This window comes from Ceratotherium simum, chromosome 8 (assembly GCF_057802395.1).
Source record: "Ceratotherium simum simum isolate JZ-2026a chromosome 8, ASM5780239v1, whole genome shotgun sequence".
NCBI lineage: Eukaryota > Metazoa > Chordata > Mammalia > Perissodactyla > Rhinocerotidae > Ceratotherium > Ceratotherium simum.
In genome coordinates, this window is record NC_141907.1 from 12,655,509 (window position 1) to 12,671,616 (window position 16,108).

The 16,108-nt window shown below is 43.8% G+C and overlaps 1 protein-coding gene and 1 non-coding gene across 6 annotated transcripts in view; both read right to left on the reverse strand.

The window, feature by feature from the left end:
• PROM1 (prominin 1) overlaps positions 1-16,108 on the reverse strand; it is a 124,981-nt gene that overhangs the window by 9,963 nt on the left and 98,910 nt on the right. For all 5 annotated transcript variants that reach the window (XM_087434125.1, XM_087434123.1, XM_087434126.1 and 2 more), the window contains exons 12-18: positions 13,120-13,272; positions 7,588-7,711; positions 6,152-6,255; positions 4,425-4,509; positions 2,621-2,767; positions 1,919-1,990; positions 516-608 (exon numbers count right to left, since the gene is read on the reverse strand). In XM_087434125.1, the coding sequence (XP_087290251.1) occupies positions 516-608; positions 1,919-1,990; positions 2,621-2,767; positions 4,425-4,509; positions 6,152-6,255; positions 7,588-7,711; positions 13,120-13,272 (778 nt within the window). The remainder of the gene's footprint in view (positions 1-515; positions 609-1,918; positions 1,991-2,620; positions 2,768-4,424; positions 4,510-6,151; positions 6,256-7,587; positions 7,712-13,119; positions 13,273-16,108) is intronic.
• Positions 15,930-16,032, reverse strand: LOC147916396 (U6 spliceosomal RNA). Its single transcript, XR_015553073.1, has one exon. It is a non-coding gene; the product is annotated as a U6 spliceosomal RNA (small nuclear RNA).

A 16,108-nucleotide genomic window follows, 5' to 3' on the forward strand; every position in this document is an offset into this window, starting at 1 on the left:
AGGAAAGTCAGACAACAGGGTGGAAGAGAGGAGAAAGGAAACACGCTCATCCGAACAGAGAACGGAGCTAAATGGAGGCAGAAAGAAAAGGACTTACCCTGGCCTTCACATATTTCTTGGCAGGGTTTGGAGAAAAAGCATTTGAGGATAAGTAAGAGTGAGTTCAGAGCAACAGCATCAGCACTTCAGCTAAGTGTGTGGCTTAGGGGGCCTGTTAAAGGTGACAAATCTCGAGTGAAGTGTGTCAGGCAGCCACAGATTTAATCTAACTATTTACACTCAAATGGAAAAAGGCAAGGAAATAGGCAGAAAAGGAGTGATGCAATTGAAAGTTTGTCTTCTTTAAAGCCCAGCTACTATCATTTATTTTTAAAGTAGCTCAGTTTCTTAGCCCGAGGCCAATCAGATTTGGCCTTCGTGGAATGCAAATGTATCATTAGGCCCAAGGAAAGCCAGTTAGGGAAAATGGATGTTGCTCAGGTCACAGTGAGATACCAGAGGTTGTTGGTTGTTACCATTGATTGTTCCAAAGGAACGACTTGGCCACGGTGAATCGTTCGAATAGTTTCTGCATTACTTTTCAGGGACTCTTTCAAATTTCCTTGGGGCTACAAGGAGAATAAAATAAACAAAGATCAACACCATCTTCCAGACTCTGGAGCACGCTCTCTGCCCACAGCAGCTCCCGGCAGGGCAGCCGTGACATCAGCATGAAGCCTTCCTCGTACCATGACGGCTGTGGGCATGGAGGCCGGCTGGGAGGGGCAGCGCCATGACACCCCACTTCAAATCACAGAGCCGTGGACACTCAGCAATAACCCACTCATTAGCCCTTCCCGAGTGCCAGAGGCTACATTCTCTCTTTCTCGCCTCACCATGATAGAGCCACTGTTAAGTTGCTTTACGGTGGATATACTCCATTTTACAGATGAGAAAAGCAAAGCTCAACTGAGAAATTTTTATTTAACCCACACTTAAGTAATGTTTAGTATATTGATGTATAACAATCCTATTGACCCCATTTCACAGATGAGGAAACTAAGGCACAGAGGGGTGAAATATCTTTCCCAAGCTCCCACACTTAGGAAGTGGCTGAGTGAGGATTTAAATCCCAATCTTCCTTGAGAGCCCAGGTCCCTCATCGCGAGGCTGTGCTGCTTCGTTTTTTTTTTTTTTTTTTTTTTTTTGGTGAGGAAGATCAGCCCTGAGCTAACATCCATGCCAATCCTCCTCTTTTTGCTGAGGAAGACTGGCCCTGGGCTAACATCTGTGCCCATCTTCCTCCACTTTACGTGGGACGCCGCCGCAGCATGGCCTGACAAGCAGTGTGTCGGTGCGCGCCCGGGATCCGAACCCGGGCCGCCAGCAGCGGAGCACGCACTTCACCGCTACGCCACGGGGCCGGCCCCTCTGCTGCTTCTTGAAGGGGGCCAGTTACAGCTATTTAGTCACCAACCAGCAGAGGAGCTGATGAAGGGGAAGCTTGCCTGGTGTCTTCGCCTTCCCTTAGTATTGGCGATGCAAAGCACCAAATGGAATCTCCCTCTCACGTCCTCAATTACCATTCCCTACACTGCAGGAAAAATGTGTGCATGTGTGTTTGGCAGTGGTGACATGTGTGGCTGACAGGGGTGAAAGCAGATCCAGTGCTAAAGCAGTGAGAGCACCAGCACCAGGAGCAGACGCTGGGAACAGCTGCGGGCACCCTGAAGCCGCCTGCAAACATTCACGGGCTCCCAGACTTTTGGGCCACACGGCAATCGGTGGCTGCAGATAGGAACTTCTAACACGCACAAGAGAGGCGTTTTTAAACAAGGGATGACTTGTGATGTAAGGAACCTCTTCCACATTTCCCTAAGAACAGTATTGACATTTGACATCTAGGATTACCACATTTAACTGCACCGTTTGAACTCACCAAATTGTTGGCTTTTTCTTCCAGATCATCTGCAAATACTAAAAGATTGACTTTTGTGGGAGTTTTACCAAACTACAAAAGAAGTGAAAAAAACGGTTATAGATACGGGATTTTTCAACCTTAACAACATCTAATAGGCAACAGAGTGAACATGTTCCATAACCATAAAGTAAGGCTGGAAACTCTTCCATAGACGACAAAATCTACATTCTCTTTTCTACATATAAAACCATATTATTTTTATTTAACTATATTATTCAACCATAAAGAAAAATGAAGTACTGATACATGCTTTAGCATCGATGAATCTCAAAAACTTTAGGCTACATGAAAGGGACCAGTGAAGGCCATCAGACACAAAAGGTCCCCTACTGTATGATTCCATTTATATGAAATATCCAGAATAGGTAAATTCATGGAAACAGAACATAGACTGGTGGTTGCCAGGGCCTGGCAGGGGGGAATGGGGAGCAACTGCTTAACGGGGACGGGGCTCTCTTTTGGGGTGATGAAGATTTGGAACTAGATAGAGGTGGGAGTTGTGCAACACTGTGATTATACTAAATGCTAGTGAATTGCTCACTTTAACCCAGTTAATTTTTTGTTACGTGAATCTCATCTCAATTAAAAAACAAAAAAGAAACACCCATCCAATGCCCTAATTGCCCCCCAAAAGATCAAGCATGAATACATGGGTCATACCTCAGTCAAGTAGCCATCATAATCTATTTTGTCTATTCCCGAAGAACTGAAATTCAGAAGGTTGTTTCTTCCTGCTTCTTCCAGCAGAACGATATTGTCAATATTTATATTTGTACTTTCAAAATCATTGTTTATGTTTCCGGTATACTATGTGACAAAAAGAAAAGTTATAAATAAGCCTAGTCTTCTCCAAGAATGTCACATACTTAATGCTTTAAAAGAGTAATAACATTACACAGGACAAAAAAAATCCACACACACTTGACACTTGACTGGCATTCCTTCCTGGTGGTCTGTCTCCCCTCCACCCCTTCTCTGTCTCCCTGCCTCCTTCCTTCTGCCCTCTACCAAGCACCAAGAGAGGAGCTGAGATGCAAAGCAAAATAATATTGCATCTCCACCCTCCAGGACCTCAAAGGGAAGAGGCAGTGTCATAATCAAGGCACATGAAGTGCATCAGGACCCCAGGGGAGGGGGAGAGCTTTCCAAGGGAGGGGACTGGAGAAGGCAACAGAAAGGAGGTGGCTTCTGCATGAGTCTTGACAAGCAGAGATGCTGAAAGGGGCCAGGCAGGCTGCATCCCACGGGAAGGAGGCAGCACGCACAGACTTGGGTTGTAGGGAGACTCGAGATCATGGGAACATGGTTGGTGACTTGGGGTTGCCCTAAGAGCAGTCAGTAGTTTCAGGCAGCGTGTGGTGCCTGAGGGTCCCGGGTGCTCCCAACCCTACTCATCATAGTGCACGGAGAAAATGACACATGGTATGTTGGGCAAATGAGTAGAGGGCATCTCCCTAGGGCTTGGTTACAAAATTAGATTTTATTTATGTATACACGCAAGGATTATTTAGGGAAGATAATTAATACGAAATTTGTATTCAGCTTTCAAATAAACCTCTCCACATTTGAAAACCATCAAGCCGTCATGGCCTCACGGTACCTCAGGAAGCCTTCTGTGATGCCTCAGTGGGCAAGCGGTGGCGTTTGGGGAGCAACCTCTTCCCTTTGCATCCCTTGGCATCTGCCTCCATTTTGGAAGCCCAGAAGAAAGAAGCCTTTTTAGATCTTTTCCTACACAGCCAAGACCAGAAAACATCCAGGCATGGGGGAGTGGGGACAGCCAAGTGGAGACAGGCACCCTGGGCCTGGGCAGCTCAAAACTCTCTTGTTCCTTCTTCCAGCCAGTGCACTCTGGAGTGGCCTCTCCTCAGATTCTTAAAACTCAAGACTTGGGTGTGGGCTCAGGCAAAGGAGGAGGGGAGGTCCTTCCATTCCATCCACTTCCATCCTTGTTGCCATGCTGTCTCTTGCCAAGGGCCAGCAGACCCCACCAGAGCCCACCCTGGAGTCCTGGGGTCACAGTCGTGATTCACAAGGAGTGACGATTGTGGGGGCCATAGTTCTTGGGGCCTCCTTCCCTCTTCAGGGACCTAACAGAAAAAGGTGGCCAGTCTTGGAGAGCCAACATCCCTGGGAAACAGGTGGAGTTCGTTCCTCTAGGAATGTGGATGCTCAGCAAGATAAAATCTTTCCCTGTGAAGTGTCTGCAGTGAGGCCCCTTCAGAGTATCTTGTGTAATCTACTAGAGAAACTCATGCCTCAAGAAAGACAACTGGCTGGGAGATGACGAAAATGTTTTCGAATTAGATAGAGGTGAAGGTTGCACAACCTTGTGAATGTACTAAATGTCACTTTAAAACGGTTAATTTTATCTTACGTGAATTTCACTTCTAAAAAGAAAAGGAAAGACAATTGGATTTAGTAGAGAAATCTGTCAATTTCACGATTGGTTCTAATTACTTACGTCTTGAATGTTGAGATGTTCACTGATATTGTAGCTGTTCTCTAGCTTAAGTGTGGTATAAATGCCTTTGTTTTCTTTGCAGTCACTATGGGAATAAACAGAGAAATCATGATCCAGAAAGGCAGCTGTGGCTACCTCTGTCCACTGCTAAGGATGGAGAGAGAGATTAAGTGTTTATCTTTGTTTAATCTGTGAAGATAGAAGCGGCTTCTGGTGTTGACACAGTAGGCAGTCCCCAGTGGCCACACAAATCACCCGGGCACCCACCATTCCTGATGGCGTCTCCACTTACAAATGCCCTATTTTTGGAACAGATACAATAGGATTGGTAAATACGTCCTTCTATCTGTCTCCTCTGTGCTCCTTCCAGTGCTGTGAGGGATAATAAGTTTACAAATTGGGAAGAAATAAATTCCCATTAAAAAAACCCAAAACAACGCTTGATGGAAAGAAGTGGTTATAAAGCATTTCATGGGCTTTATTAAAAGATTCTATCAAGCCCCTGCCAGACCTTCTCCCCCCATATTTCCAGGTTGAGTTTCACTTACTAAATGTATGCTTGGATGTACATGCTAATGGCAGGATGGAGATAGGGAGGGGCTACGAACGCCCAGACAGTCAGCACACTTTAGCTCTAAACCTAACTGGGACTCACCTCTCCGTGCTTCCCTAAAATGTGAAAAATGCCTCCTTGACTGAGCTAAGAAGGGTCAGCCTCATCTGATGCATATCCCTGCCACGAAGACAGCCACTTCGTGGGGGCGTCTCTTCCTTGTCCAGCAGCCAGAGCCCTCTGGTCTTGAGGGATGCCTGGGAGAGGCAACGTTCCCACAGCCCTAGGAAGTGTGATACTCCTCTCTGGGGAACCCCAAGTAGGTTGGTGTTGTTGGAACAGGGAGTTTGATACACTAACAGTCAGAGGTAAGACTGGGGAGTTCTGCAGGAGCCAGAATCACGAAGAGCTGACAGGTCAGGCCAAGACAATGGCCTTGTCCTCTCAGCCTAGGGATGGTTTAATTGGCACAGAAACTACAATGGATTGATAATGTTTGCCTAGAACATACTATTGAGAAGTATCTTGAGATTCTCTGGGCTAAGTATAAGACCACAACTGATTACCAAGGTCTGCCATGAGGGCAAGGTGCAAGGGAGTGGACATGTGTACCACATTTGCTGTCTCTGCCAAAGGCCATGGGGAGCCATTAAAAATGTAGGTTAGGTTACTATTGTCATCACCTCTATTGAACAGAGAGGACGTGGCACTGCCCAAGATCACAAAGCCCCCAGAGGCAGAGCCAGGACTGGAGCGCAGGCAGCCTGACTGCACAGCCCAGCCCTTTAGCTGCATCACTATCTGCCTGTCTGTGATTTGGACCTATCTGCTGAATTCTCGTTATATGGCATTTACTTGGGGCAGAGTGATTCTTGAACAAGAGTTCTCACAGGGTCCCATTAATGCATCTTAGGGTCACCTTAAGCAGTGAGTCCTAGTGATTACTGGACAGACAGACCTTCAGATATCACCATTCCAAGGTCTAGAAGACTTTAAGAGGAAAGATTATCTTTTTGGTCTTAATCCTACCATCTCTTTGATAAGACTAGAGAACAGCTTAATTCTGAAACTGGAAAGTCTTACCATTAATGTTAAAGATGCTTTGAAACCAAAATCTCATTCTGGAAAAACAACATCTTAAGTAGCAAAAAATGCATAATGCTGTTATTTATACCTGTAAACTTGTTCAAAAGTGAGATTAATATCTGGTTTGTTAAATACAATTCCAGAGAGATAGTATTCCCAATTCTCATCGAGTAGATATGGTGTGTCCAAAATCTAGAACAAATAAAAAAAGTTTTTTAAAAAAAGACAGTTTTCTACTAACATACATACACATAATAAAATGAATATTCTGTTAAATATATTTTGGAGATTTTCATACCATGATTTTCCTCATTGATTTTCAACTTAAACCTAGAAAATAATAGGGTGATTGGAATAAATTGATCGACCACTGGGTAGCATCAATAGGAATTATTGAAATTACTTTTTTGGAGAATACTTCTTTTTAGTAAAACAAACACATTAGAAGTGGGAGGAAAATAGACAATGTGATTCAGAATAGTTAATGGAAAGCCATGAAGCAGTTGACCCGTCTCTTCACTACTTCTCTCTAGACAAAATGAATTAAAACGGGCACACTCTCTGATGTCACATCAAACATATTTAAGGGCTAATTAGTGCACAACCCATATATGCTTGAGGAGTGTAAATGGTTTTGAAATATTCCCTACTTTTTAAGAATTCCTTTTTAATGACAACACAGTATAGAAGATAATGAAGTCTGGCTTGATGTATTATTTTTGATCAAGAGATCAAATGGAGATAGTTTGACAACTTGATGCTCCCAATTTAATTTTCCTCAACCAACTGAATAATTAAAATACCATGACAACAACTGGTTACCTTAGCAGTCATTCACCTGATTTCATAGCAGATTTGAGGTGGAAAAATATATACAACAAAACAGAAAAATAGAAATACATCTAAAAAATCAGAATCTGGAGAAAAACACTGGAAAGCCAAAGTGCGAAGACAGACACATAGACTAAAAACTTTCTCATTAATTAATGAAACTAAACAGTGAACTGGTCCCCTAGAATCTGTAGTAGATGGTATTACAGGGAATTACATTCAATTCTTAACTGCCTCGTCGGTTTTCCGCCAGGGACGATCCTCTGCCATGAGGTATGTTATTTATCAGTCTCTTTCATCAAATTTAGGGCCTCAAACCATCTGTGTGGCAACTGTCATCTGGGAAACTCTTTAAAATGTCAGAAATCTCTTGGGGTGTCAGAGGAACCCAGGAATTTATCACCTGATGCTTTCAGCCACATTTGAGAACTACTGCAGAGGAGAATTTTATTCTCCCAACATGTTACAATCCACATTGATGAGCAGGCCTTAATTTTTGCTACTGGTTTCATTTACATTCAAAAAATAAGAATACCTTATTTTTTTGCTCTGACAAATAGAAGGAATCTCAACTTCTTGAATAAAAGCCAAACTGCTCCTCTTTTTGCACTGCTCTTGAAGAAACCCACAAGATATGGGAAATCAAAGTTTCTGCTCAAGCCCTTCCATCATGGGCACAAAAACCATAATTACCTGGAATAACTTCCTGTTTTGGTAAGGTTCACAGACCAGTTTTTCCACATTTCCACCGACAACAAAAGTAACAACCACGATGATCATCAATATCCAACAAAAGAGAAAACTTATGCCAACCCCGCTGGCAAAAAAAAATAGAAATAAAGTTAATAATTCTACAAGGAATTATTTAATATTACCTGCCAGTACTTATGAATTCTACCTGTTTAATGTATTAAATGGACCTGTAGTCTTCAGCTTTTTGCAGGTTAAACGGGTCAGCCTCCCCAGGAGTGAAGACATAAAGTGGTAAGCACTGTGATCTTTCAGTTCTAGGCACATATTTAGGAAACTCTTATGATTTAGTCCCTGGGCTACTTGCAGCCCAGCTCTGTGGTTCCGACATGAGTCAGTTCAGACTCTGGTTCATGGTTCATGGTGCAGACTCTGGAGTCAGTGGAGAGAACAAATGTTTTCTGCAGAGGACACAGTGAGTGGGGAGGTTCTGAGGCAGGAAGTATACCCTTGGGAGTCTGAAAGGGGCTAACGTGGCCCTGCATCCACAGAGGTGGCCAAGAGTGGCGTGAATGGCAGCTTGTGAGGCAGGGAGGGGTGAACTGGATGGGGCCTAGCGGATCCAGGGAGGGGAAACTACGGAGAGACTTTAAGCACAGGAAGAACACAACCCAATTTATCCACCCAAGGGAAGAACACCCCTGGCAGAGTGTGAAGGATGCGATGGACAGGTGCACAAGTGGACAGGGATACCACTGAGGATGCTGTTATCTGGCCGGGGATCATGTCCTGAAGTGGCTGGTGGCAGTGGAGAGAAGTCAGCAGATGAAAGAGATATGACACAGGAGGCAGATGCAGTAGGATGTGGTGAAGTGTTGTGCACTAGAGATGAAGGAAAAGAAGGGGCCAAGGGTGATGCCAGGGCTGTTAGCAGGGACAGGGAACACTGATGCTCTGGAAGGGAAGAGAAGATGGGATTTTGGTCATGTTGCTGTAGAGGAGTCAGCCATGTTTGGAACACAGACATTTGGGTTACAGGCCTGCATCAGGGAATCAGCAGCTTGGAAATGACCATTGATCACTGGGGCTGGGATTGGAGGGAGAAGCAGCCTAGGACTGGGCCTGGGAGACTTCACCACTTAAAGAACAGGTGGTGGAAGGACAGTAGGCAAACGAGACCAAGATGAAGAGTCAGAGAGGGAGGAAGGAAACCATTAGGGTATCATGTCACTGAAGGGGAGACAAAAGAATGTTTGCAGAGGGAGGAGTCGTCAGCTGCTCCAAGCAATGCTGAGAGGACACGTTTGAGAAGGAATAAAAGAAGTCCATTGTATTGGAGACATAGAGGTCACTGTAGACCTCGAAATGGAGAGACAGGAGAGGAAGTCAAAGTAGAGTGGGTTGAGGAGTAAGTCGGGGATAAGAAAACAGAGGCAGCAAACACAGATCTTGATTCTGAGGCGCCTGAGTGGAGAGGGGAGTTAGAGGGAAGAAGTGGTATTGGTACAGGTTTTCTGTTTTCATTTTTAAAGAGGCGAGAGAATAGAACATGTTTAAGTGTTGAGAAGAAAGTCTAGGAGAGGGGAAAAGAATGAAGACGCAGGAGAGAGAAAGGATGATCCATCACATCCTCGGGACGGTGGGCAGGGATGGGATGGAGAACACAGCAGATGGGTGGGAGAGGCCTAGATGGGAGACCCCTCTGCACCTGGCATTGCATGTGTGTGAAAGCAGGTGTGTTTGGAGGTTTGGTGGTGGGAAGCTGTATGATGGCATTTATTTCCTCTGTGAAGAAGGCGGTAAAGCCGTCTCCTAAAGGAGGGGGTAGATAAGGAGGATGGATGGATCAGAGTGGAAAAAGCCACTGCAAATTAAAGGAAGAAAGGAATAAAGAAAGGAAGGAAGGAAAGAAGGAAAGAATTTGCAAGGCTTTGGAGGGTCCATCTGAGGTGAGGGGTCATAATTTTGTAGGGATACCAATGTGCCTTGTTGTATGGCTCTTCTCCAGCAGTGCTCAGTTGCCCAGGTGTAGACACAGAGAGAACAAACTCTTAAAGATTTTATTTATTTTATTTTTTTTCCCCCCAAAGCCCCAGTGGATAGTTGTACGTCGTAGCTGCACATCCTTCTAGTTGCTGTATGTGGGACTCGGCCTCAGGATGAACGGAGAAGCGGTGCCTCGATGCGCACCCGGGATCCGAACCCGGGCCACCAGCATCGCAGCGCGCGCACTTAACCACCAAGCCACAGGGCCAGCCCAGAACAAACTCTTAAATCAATCCAGGTGCAAGAGCCAAATCATCTACCATCACTGGCGCACACCAGGAATGATCCTCAGGAGTGATCTCAATAACAACAGCTCACCCTCCTAAGGGCATGATTCTCCCCAGTGCAAATACTCAAGGCATAATTACAAATATTTGCATAGCTCTGCTGAAATAGATAGCTAGATATATTCCCTGGAGGGGCCTTCTGTCAGCCTGACCTTCTCTGACCTACAAGGCTTTTGAGTTAGGGAGAGTGTAAAGACGGGAAATGTGTGTGAGGGCTATGCCAGCCACCAGGGCTTTAACTGTGTGCATGAGCGTCTGTGTGTGTGTGTGTGTGTGTGCATTAGAGTTATAAAAATTATCAAAACCTATGATAGAACATTTCAAAGCAACACTACTTCTCTAAATAGTATACTGTTAACATTTCCAGCTTTGTTTTCTAAATATGCATATATTTAGATAAGAGGTGAGCCTACAACTGCCCAGGGCCTGTTTTTGTAAGGCCAGTGAGATAAGAATGGCTAAAGTGTTGTAAAGAAGGAGAAGGAAGAGAACACGAACAAGAAAAACAAGAACAAGAAAAACAAGAACAAGAAGGAGCCAAAGAAGATGAAAAAGAGCAAGAATAAGATCCAACAAAGACTGTACGTGACCAGCGGAAAGTAAATTATCCACTATCTGGACCTTTATAGAACAAGGTTTGCCGACTCCTGATCTACATGGATGTGATAATCCACGCATAATTTTGTGAGCCCTGGTCAAATGTACTACCTTAGAAACTTTGACCAGCAATCCAGGATAGGCAACCTGGTTACCATTTCAGCGGCCGCAGGACCTCCAGTCCTCAGTAGCTGAAATTCGTCATTTTCAGTGCCTCACTGATATAAGCAAAACTGCAAACACACGTCTCCGCTCATGATGCTTTGTCCATAGTTTGGTTATGTCCTTAAAATAGATTCCCTAAGATGGGAATGACTTGACCAAGGGGATTACGGTCTCTTTATGGCCCTGTGCCAGCCTGACGAACTGCTCTCTGAGATATCTACAACCTCTGAAACTGCCACCGGCCATATGTCAGTGTGCCCATTTTGTGACACCTGTGGCAACACTGGTATTAGTTTTTCTTCAAAGGTCTGGATAATCTGGGCATTGTTTTCAGGAGCTAAAACTGGAGGTTTTGTAATGGGCTTCAGTACGAGAGATTGTCTCCTGGCTGCCGCAGTTAGTCCCCTTATCTCGGGGGAACTCTACGTCCCCACTGCATCCCATTCAGCCCCTAAAATGTTCCCCTGGACCCTCAGAAGACACAGGATCAGAGAGGACCATGCTCTTGATTGGACAGTGTCAACGTTTTTAAAGAGCAGGTAGTGTTTTGGTGGCAGCTGAACTAAATATGCTCTTTCTTTGTTTCTACAAGCAAGTAAACAGTTTTAAAGAAGAAATTTCATTCTTCTAATTAATCTAATTAGACTGACTACACTTGTATCTTTTTCCCCTTTACAACTATCCCATTTTACCAGATGTCTCAAGAGCTGGAGAATTTGCCAAGCAAAGTGGAGCATGCCGTGGCGGGCTTCAACCACACAGAAAACATAGCCACCCTCAGTCTGCAGGCCACCTGAGATGCATCTGACAGCATCTTACAGTTACCAGCCTTCTCCCTACTGCTGAGATAAACCCTGTCACCTCCAAGCCATAGGCTTCCATGTGACTTTCTCTCTTAGAGATTCCATAGTCTGCAGCAGAAGTGAGAATTACATCCAAACTGAAGGAGATTTCAGCCTCCATCAATTTGTTCATACTCCCCTTTCTTTTTTCTTTAAAGTTACGTATCACATTTTTGGTTTCATCTCTAAAAACGTGTGAGTAGAATTTTATGAAAGGTGTACCTTTTCAGAGAAATTTACTCCTCCCTTCCAGCAGTTAAAAAGATGCAATATATAAATTTACCATCAAAAGACTGACAAAACAGCCAAGTATCAGGATTATTAAATTCTTAACACTAAACTACTTTTCTATCTGTATCTGTGTACATTTAAACAAAAAAAGCAGGACACATATACTCTTCCTTGCTGGTTTAATTTGTTAAGTTTAGGCATGTGGGCAAATAGGCTTTTCCATGTGTCTGTTCAATTTTGTCCAATTCTGGCAAACTTCCAGGTCATTAGCTTTAAGGTTATTTTTAAGATTCTTTGCCTGCATTCATGTTAATAAAGGCTTATACTACACTGGAGCCTAAAGGCTTATGGGAAAGGCCTTAGAATCACAGCTCATAAGAAGTCTGATTAATTATTGTAGTGACTCGATATTTAAAAAGGCAAGTTAATGCATGTCACTTGCTCGCCAGCTTCTCCTAGCCTGGCACTAGTGACATAAAGAGAGAAATGAGAGCACGTGGCTGAGGTTTTGCTTCTCCATTGCCCAAAACACTTGTTCCAGATCTTTACCTTTCCCCTCGAGCCCCATCGCACTCTCTACTGCTGATTCTCGATGAGCTTATCAGAAAAGAGAATATCAACTTGGAACCCATACCTCTTCCTCTCTGGGGAACTTTTACCCCCATTTCTGGCTACATCTCCAGTCACACCAAGCTCATGCCCTCTATGCTTTGTCACATCTTGGTAGAGTAAAGGTTTTTTTCAAAAATATGAACTTGGATATGAATGTCCTTGAAACAGGGACAATTGCTCCAGTCTGCCTCAGGCTTGCCCCTTGCTGGTACTCACACCTGCTCTCATCTCTAACTGAGGCTACTTGTCTAAATCCCAAGGGTGCTAGGTTGGCAATCTCCGTTCTAAACCAAGCTTCTAGAGTTTCAAAGTGAACAGGGTAGCTGACCATATAGAGCAGTGTCTGATACCAGGTCAGTCCTCAGCAAGTATCTGGTGAATGAATGAATGGACGGATGGATGGAAGGATGGAAGGATGGATGGATGGATGGATGGATGGATGTAGGTAAAAAACAATGGGAATCGAGAAAGTAAACCTGGAAATAATTTCCATGATAGTTGCTTTAAAGAGGAGCTCACCATATATAAACAGTGTTTAAGCTTGTCTATCAAAGTATAACCAATTAGAATTTTCTTTTGCTTTTTATGCTTGGTGGAATTTCCCAAACCAAGGTAAGTACAATTACAAAGACGTCTACTCCATTGGAACCCAGAGTGCTTGGCCCAGAGGCCCAGGGTCCACGTGACACCAGAGCCACCTGCTCTCCTCCCTGCCCTGCCACCCCTGCATATGGCAAAGAAGAGCAAACACTCACACCATGAGGAAGACGCCTCCGGTGTTTGAGACGCAGCCTCGTCTGGTTGGGGTGGCATTCTGGTCATAGCCAAACGTGCCACACAGTAAGCCAAGGTAAAAAAAAATCACGATGAGAGTCAGCAAACAGCAGACAACCAAGCCACCCAGCCACCTGGTGAAGCAAGCACAGTGTTATTCCACATAAAAGAGGTGACACTGTCATAACACGAAAGCTGTAGGATCGGGGCTGGAGCAGTTGAGTAATACCTGCAATCAAACCTCAGACTTTTTCCTTCGTTAATTCCTCAGGGTGATACTGTCATGAAAAGAGCCCTTTCCACCCCTAGTCCTCCAATCCAAACAATAAAAAACTTTAATTTTTATCTTGGTTGTGAAGCTTTCTCACTCACTGGTCGTGAAATTATTTCTTCCTTTCTTTGCTTTGCTCCCATGGGGCTCAAAAGCAGAGTTTAGTTAACTTCTCCAAGGCTATTGATAAAAATACCCCTTAAGACTTTTAAGTTCTTTCAAAGTTCCTGATGCTGTAAGTGCTTATCATAATGATGATGAGATGCGGCTAGATCACGATAAGACGGCAGATAAAGAAACATTGAGTTCTTTCCCCTGGTCTTTCTCTAAAATATTTTGCAGTTCCAGGAATGTTTGGGGGGCATTGTGTTCTTTACTGAACCAGACACTCCCTATGTGGCAAGTGCATTGAATATTTTGGAACTTTATGAGCATCCTAAATCAACTGCCTGCAGAATGCAAATCTCAATTTTGTAATGGTCCTGGGAGACATTTTAGGATAATGGATCCTCAATTAGGTCTTACTGGCATTCCCGGAATGTACAACGCCCTTTTCCAGCAGCTGAGGAGCATTCAAGGGCAGAAACGCTTCCCAATCTTTAAAATACTAAAATATAAAGAATTTACTTCTACAACAAAAGCCACCACTAAAGCTTTTCATTCAATTAAGAGCAATCTCGATAATTATAATAATAGCCAACTGCACCCATTCTGTGGCGTTTTGTTCCAGATGCTGGGGACACAAAATTAAATAAACCACAGAACCTGGGCTCAGAAATCTTTTATAGTTAATGCATGCTTCGTCTGCTCAGTTAGATTTCTTTTTTTTTTTTTTAAAGAGTTCTTTCTTTTTTTTTTTTTTTTAATTTTTATTTATTTATTTTTTCCCCCAAAGCCCCAGCAGATAGTTGTATGTCATATTCGCACATTCTTCTAGTTGCTGTATGTGGGATGCGGCCTCAGCATGGCCAGAGAAGCGGTGCGTCGGTGCGCCCCCGGGGATCCGAACCCGGGCCGCCAGCAGCGACGCACGAGCACTTAACCGCTAAGCCACAGGGCCGACCCTAGATTTCTTTTTAAAATAAGCTTATGGAGCCAGAAAGAGAAAGACAAACATTGTATGCTCTCACTCATATGTGGAATATAAACCAACACATGGACAGAGAAAACTGTACTGTGGTTACCAGGGGCAATGGGGGTAGGGGGTGGGCACAAGGGGTGAAGGGAGACATATATATGGTGATGGACAAATAAAAATGTACAATCCCAAATTTCACAATGTTATAAACTATTAAAACAACAATTAAAAAAAAAAAGAAGATAAAATAAGCTTATGGTCTCAGGGCAGGGTGAAGTGAAAGGAAGGGGGAGCTGACGTAGACAGAAAATTGTACCATTCTATCTATTTGTGAAACTCTGACATCTAATGAGATTGTAAGTTCATTGAGAAAGGGTCTGTCTTATGTTTGTCCTTACACCTGCTGGTGTGGCCCCATGGTGGGAAAATGGCTTGTTGATTACAGGGCAATAATTACAGGCATAGTCAGGTGGGGATTGAAAACCCAACTTTGCCGTGTTCTCACTGGTCTTAAGTAAGTCCCTTCACCCCCCCGAGCCTCAATTTCCTCGTCTATGAAACAGTTATAAACAGAACACAACCCAGGGGATTTTTGAGTATTAAACGAGATGCCATGCGTGCAGCACTCGGTGGGCACACTGTAACTGTTCCCTAAATGCTAGCATTTGGATAATATTCTTTTCTTCATTGGTTTATAAAATAAACATGGAGAGGTCAGTTCTTAGAGAAAGAGCATCCTAGAAACTAGTACATTTTTCAAAGAGCTCAGGTAAGCAGCTGTTGTTCCCAGCTGTTGTGTGCCTCACTAGAAAATGCTGGGGCTGGCCCCGTGGCTTAGCCGTTAAGTGCGCGCGCTCTGCTGCTGGCGGCCCGGGTTCGGATCCCGGGCGCGCACCGACGCGCTGCTTCTCCGGCCATGCTGAGGCCAGGTCCCACATACGTGGGACAAGCAACTAGAAGGATGTGCAGCTATGACATACAACTATCTACTGGGGCTTTGGGGGGAAAATAAATAAATAAATAAAATTATAAAAAAAAAGAAAATGCTGGTGGTGGGTTTGGCTCTGGGAGATGACGGTGGACATCTCAGAGTGCCAGGGAGGAAAGGACTTAAGACTTGAGGTATTTAGAGGATCACGTGAGATGTAAGGAGCACTCTTCTCTCTGAAAGGCTCAGTACTATGACCTGCCTCTGGAACCGTTCTTACTGCCCAAATCCACGGAGATTCCCGAGACTTTCCTTCCTATTTGGGTTTTTATTATGCAAGAGCACAAGATAAATAATAAAATTATCCAAATGCCCTTCTTAATTACTTTTAAGCTTTAAAATCCTGTAACAAGCCTTAGATAATTATAACTAAGATTCAAGAAGCCACTAATAACATCAAAATTGCAAACTATTGAATATTTGGCTCAACAACTTCCAGTCTTCAAATAAAAAAAAAAAAATGGAATCCTTCACAAATTTGTGTGTCATCCTTGCACAAGGCCACGTTATTCTCTGTGTTGTTCTAATTTTAGTACACGTGCTGCCAAAGCGAACACTTCAACATTTTAAACGAACATAAACTAGGGTTAACACATATCAGTTTATGGCCTCTTTGTTCAATTTGCTCTCAAA